Source organism: Entamoeba nuttalli (genome assembly GCF_000257125.1).
Source record: "Entamoeba nuttalli P19 unplaced genomic scaffold asmbl_2966, whole genome shotgun sequence".
NCBI classification, from domain to species: Eukaryota; Evosea; order Mastigamoebida; family Endamoebidae; genus Entamoeba; species Entamoeba nuttalli.
Window position 1 is genome coordinate 1 of NW_008575735.1, and position 5,724 is coordinate 5,724.

Sequence of the window (5,724 nt, forward strand, 5' to 3'; positions counted from 1 at the left end):
AAAAAAACCAAAGAAAAAACTTAAAAACAGGTAATATGAAAGCACTTCATCATTTGATTACTGATGAGATTGATGACAATGATTACTTAAGAATTATATTTGACATTTCACATTCCTTTCAACGTGAAGAGCTTGTAATTGTTCCACGAACAAAAGGTGGATTTTCATATGGGTATGTTGATTCAATGAAACAAGAAAATCGATGTCCATTCAATTATGGTTATGAACACAACTCAGTATTTTGGACAATTAAGTTTTATCACACCGACACAAAAACATCTCGTAAAACATTACCTGCATCAAAAATAGGTAAATTATCAAGTGTTCCAAGAAAACCAAATGGTGATGAGGGAGAACTTAGCCCAGAAGAATATAGACATGTAGTATATGATGAAGAAGCTGTTCTTCAATCAACAACTGTTGTTTGTCCAAGTACTAATGGTGGATTAATCTATTGTATTGGTGTTTTACCTAAGCCAATTAAATGTAAATGTGGAGATCATATGATTGATGGATTAATTGTTGAGAATGGAGTCCAAGAAATGGCATTTCCCTTAAGTGCTGTTGGAGTGATACTTACTGACGATTTAAGAAAACGAATTGTTATTGATGGTGCTGATGTTGCTTATTATAATAGCCATGGAAATACCTTTGAAGTTACTCTTCTTCTTAATGCCATTGATTATTATGAGAAGAAAAATTATGAGGTGACAACCATTATTGATTCAAGAGTCTTACAAACTCTTAAGAAACAAAACACAACTCCCCCAAATAAAAGCTTAAATAAACTAATTAAAAAAAAAATAGTTACATCAACAAATATTTCTACAAGTAATTATAGCATTGAATATGCCATGTCAAAACATGCTGTCATTTTATCAAATGAGAACCTTCACGATAAAATATCTTCTACGAACCAAAAAGCAGAAATTGATGAATGGTTAAAAAGTCATCAAATTTCATTTATGTTTGATAATGATTTATTTATTCCAAATCCTGATTTTAAATATCCATTTAACTGATTCTTTCTATTTTTTTTTATTCTTTTAAAAACTAAAAATATTAATAACAAAAAAAAAGAAAACTAATAAATTAGAAAGAAGCAATGGGTCTATTCTCTGTTATAACAAGGTACAATTTAGTTGCTCTTCTTTGTGCTTGTTTTTCAATAGTTGCATTTGTCCTTAATACACTTTCTTTCTTCTTACCATGGGTTGAAAATAAAGATTATCTCAAAGAAGAAGCAATGTGTAATTCAATTTTTCCACCACTTAATGGTATTTCATTACAACATTCATGTGTTAAAACACATGTTTGGGATGATACGGTTTTTCAAGTTGCTAGTTTGATATTTTAAATAAATATTTTAAATAAATATTCACAACAATTAGATTATACAACAAGTGTTTTATTATTTATTACATTAATTATTACTATCATTTCAATTCTATTTGATTGTTCTCAAATGAATAAACGTAAATGTATTTGTTTTGTTCTTCCACAAAATTTAAAATATTTAAGTATTTTATCATTCTTTATTAATTTTGTTTCATTAAATATCTTTATGTTCATATTCTTTAAAGATACACAAAAATTAACTGAAGCAACAAGTGGATCATTGGTTGAAGTTTCATGGGGATTTTGGTGTAGTTTCTTTTCTTCATTAATTCTTCTTCTTGCAGGATTTATTAATGTTTCTTTCTCTTCTCCTCCTATCCAAAAACGAGTTTTTATTTCTTAATTAACCAAAATAACTTATTTAAAAAAAAAGAGATAACGTGAATTTAATTAATAATTTCTTTACACTTTTGTTTTTGTTGTTCATTTAATGTAATAAATGGTGGAATATCAAATGTAACAGGTCTTAATTTTTCTGGTCTACATTCTTTTGGAAAATCAAGTAAAACTTCAACAACATCTAATGATAATATATCTGCATTACACCCTAATAATTCTATAATATTTGGTGTTGTTCTACCTAAGTCTCCATGTACAAATTCTTTAATATAAGTACCTGCTTGTGTTTCTAATTCTAATAATCCAAAATGTCCATCAATTGGATGTAATTCTAATGAATATATCATTCTTTCTCTTGTTAATAATGATCTTCTATGTAATACTCTAATAGGTGTTTTTTGCTGAATTAATAAATCTTTTATTTTTAATTCTTTCATTGATTCTGCCCATATTAATGCTAAATATCTTTTTCTTTTTTCTCTTTCTCCTTTTTTAATTATATCAACATCTTTAGTTTCTATTGGTTGAAGATGCATTACTTGAATTGCTGGTGATTTATTAATTTCTTCTTGTATTTGAGCATATAACTCTATTGGTAATGTAACTTTTCTTGGATTATGTAATTCAAAAACAAATGGTCTTCCATTTCCTAACATTCTAACATCAACATCTTCTCTTCCAGATGCAATCATAAAATATTCATCACATTCAAAATATTTCTTTAATACTTCTCCTATTTCTTTTGTAATTGAATGTTCATGCATTTCTTTTCCTTGAATAACCCATTGTGATTGACTTAATTGTCTTGAATATTTTCTATATCTTCCACCAACATAAATATAATCTCTTTCAAATATAAACTTATATGTTCCTGGATCTTCTTCATTTCTAGTAGGTGGAATAGTAAATGATTCTTCAAATATTTTTAAAGGGATATTTTCAATAATATTCATTGCTATTGTTGATGTTAATGTTTCCATTCTTTTTCTCTTTTTTCCAACTGATATTTCAATAAGTTTATCACCATCTTCTCTTAATTGTTGATGGGTAAATTCAATTGTTAATTTTAATGGTGATTCCAATTCACATTTCCAGTCTTTAATTTTACTCATTAAAATAAATCTTAATGTATCTTTTAACCTAAAAGGAGAATAGTTTTTTGATGGAAATGTTCTTGTTATATATCTGCATAACGCCATTTCTCTAACAAAAATAGCTTGTGGAAATGATGTATTAATATAAAATGTTCCTTCATAAATATGTCCTGATTCTTTTAATGCTTCATGTATTCGTTCAACTATTTCATCACTTTGAAAATAAATAGACATATTAAAACAAATAACACAATTAGTCTTTGGATGAACAACATCTCTTTTTTCTGCCTGAAACAAATTATTTATAATATCTTCCATATTTTGTGAGTAATATCGTTCTCCTATTCTAAATGAAAATCTTGCAACACAATAAATACATAACTTCCCTTGACAATATAAATCAAGTAATTGTCCAAGCAATGACATTAATTAATTTTTATTTATTTGACTTCTTTTTCTTTAAAAAGTTTAAAAAAAGGGTTTTTGTTTATAAAAGAAAAAAGAAAGAAAATAAATGATTCATTGTTGATTATTTATTTATCAATTCATTATATTTGAAATTATCACCTCTAATAATCCTTTTTGTGCAACTCTTTGAGACTTAATGAATTGAGGTGATTCAAGAGATGCACGTTCTCCATTAATCGTTTTACATAATAACCAATCAACAAATGAACGATCTCTTGGGAAATACTTTTCTGGTGGAAAATGTGGAAGAAAACCTTGAACAGCAGATTTACAACAAACACAAACTCGATATAAAGGAACACCTTTTATAACTACAGGAGAAACAATAATAAAGACATGATTAAATTGAGTAATAAATGAATTTAAATCAATTTCATCATCCTTTTTATTGTTAGTTTCTTTAAAGATAATTACACAAACATCATTACCAATATGACGTTTTTTAGCTAAATGTTGTTCATCATTTGCTTCATGTTGTAACATTGTAGATACATGAAACATAATATCAATTCCTTTGAAAGAAGAAACAATTGAATATATTCCTGTTGTATTATTCTGAACATCCAATCCACCTCTATATCCATTATAACCTTTAAGAGCAATTGTTTTACCTATTAAATTAAAGAATTCTTGACAAAGAGGAGAGGTGGTAGTATTAGATAAAAATTCTTGTTCAAATTTCTGACCTTGAGTAGCAACAACTAATCCAAATTTATAAGCAGGACGTCTATTTCTTGATTCATATTCAATTAGTTTTGACCAAATCTCTTTTCCACACTCTTTCATTTTAACTTGTTCTTTTTTCAATCCATATACATTCATTATTTCACTGTCTATATCTCGTATATCTTTAACATATGTTTTCACTGTTCCAAACTGAGAAATAACAACTGCTTTTTTTAAACCACCAACTTCATCTCCTACAACAATAAGTATTGGACCAATTGAAGTTTTTACTGTATTATAAAATGCTCGTTTATTAACACTTGCAATAATTCCTTCTTCAATGGGTTTTTCAAAATAATTCTCATTAAAGATTGGAACATCTTCATTGAGTAAAGAACCAATATCATCTTTACTTAATTCAAAATGATATCCTTCTTTGCATTTAGAATCAATAATTCCTTTTGGATTACATTCATCAGTAAATGACTCAAATGGTTGAATATTTTGTTTACACCAATCATCTCCATCATCTTCAATTTCACATTCTATTGGTAATATTTTATCAATCATTTGATATTTTGTAATATAGAAAGAACAACATAATGTTCCATTTCCTCCTTTAATTGGTAATTCTTTAGTTACCAATTGATTATCAGGAATATCAAACAAATTAACAGTAACTGAACCTAGTGTAGTTTTAGTTCTAACCATTTTCCAATCTTTAATTTGAATATTAATATTATTAGCGTTTTTAAATGAAAATGAAAAAGTACTATTCCAAAAAGGATCTCCTTTCTTTTTCCAAACTGTAGTTTCAAGAATTTGTTTTCCAACTGAAGCTTGTGCATAAACTGGTATTTTTTCTTTTTCATTAATGAACCCTTTAGTTTTTTGGATATTAACATCAAGTCGGTTTTGATATCTACAAACATATAATGGAGTATCCATTTCTTCAACGGTTAAAATAACATTTCCTAATAACATTTTTTTTTGTGTTTGTATAAATGAAGTAGATGGAATTGCGTATGTACAAAACATTAAATCACCAGCAGACTTCATATTATCCATTAATGGAACTCTCCATACAACTTTTTTATTAATTGGTATTCTTTCTACCATAATTTTAAATTTACCAAGAAAATCATCAGAACTAAATTTAAAAGCATTGTCCCAATCAAAACAATTAAATGTTAAAATACTTTCTGGAGCTACATTTTTTAATACAAATGAATTATTCCATGTTGGTGAAAGTGATTCTTTAATTGTTTCAGTTTTTTTTCTTTTCTTTATTAATTCTCCTTCTTTTAATGATGTATAAGTTAAAATAACATAAGGATCAGATAATCCAGTTGGGTCTGCTTTTGGTAAATTTCTAGCTGAAAAGATATTGATAGCTATTGTTACAAGAGAGTCTTGCATTGGTTGTATTTTTCTTAAATTGATTTTTTTGTTTTTTTATTTATCATTTTAGTGTTATTTCAATTCTACAAAAAAAGTATAATTGATGTATTTTTTATTGAAGAGGAATTTTCTTGATTTAAGTATTTCATTAACTTGTTTAAATTTAAACAAATTTGTTTTTGAATGAAGAATTAATTTATCATCTCTTTCTCAATTCTAATCTAAAGATTCATTCATTTATTTTTTGTTATTTATTTTCTTAGTTGTTATTTATACATTGAAGGTGGAACATCTGAAACACCACACAAACATTAATATACATCATGTTTTGACTCTCCAAGTTATTATTTGGTTATGA

General features: G+C 26.5%; 4 protein-coding genes across 4 annotated transcripts; 2 read left to right on the forward strand and 2 right to left on the reverse strand.

The window, feature by feature from the left end:
- Positions 1-35: 35 nt before the first annotated feature.
- Positions 36-1,022, forward strand: ENU1_049840 (hypothetical protein; the record flags this gene model as incomplete). Its single annotated transcript, XM_008857826.1, has 1 exon — positions 36-1,022. One exon carries the CDS (start codon positions 36-38, stop codon positions 1,020-1,022), a length of 987 nt encoding a protein of 328 aa, XP_008856048.1.
- Positions 1,023-1,105: 83 nt separating this feature from the next.
- Positions 1,106-1,741, forward strand: ENU1_049850 (hypothetical protein; the record flags this gene model as incomplete). The annotated part of the gene is made up of 2 exons (XM_008857827.1): positions 1,106-1,343; positions 1,392-1,741. 2 exons carry the CDS (start codon positions 1,106-1,108, stop codon positions 1,739-1,741), a joined length of 588 nt encoding a protein of 195 aa, XP_008856049.1.
- A 43-nt stretch (positions 1,742-1,784) lies between these two features.
- Positions 1,785-3,257, reverse strand: ENU1_049860 (hypothetical protein; the record flags this gene model as incomplete). Its single annotated transcript, XM_008857828.1, has 1 exon — positions 1,785-3,257. One exon carries the CDS (start codon positions 3,255-3,257, stop codon positions 1,785-1,787), a length of 1,473 nt encoding a protein of 490 aa, XP_008856050.1.
- Positions 3,258-3,371: 114 nt separating this feature from the next.
- On the reverse strand, positions 3,372-5,384 carry ENU1_049870 (Rap/ran-GAP protein; the record flags this gene model as incomplete). Its single annotated transcript, XM_008857829.1, has 1 exon — positions 3,372-5,384. The coding sequence occupies one exon, from the start codon at positions 5,382-5,384 to the stop codon at positions 3,372-3,374; it is 2,013 nt and encodes a 670-aa protein (XP_008856051.1).
- Positions 5,385-5,724: the final 340 nt, after the last annotated feature.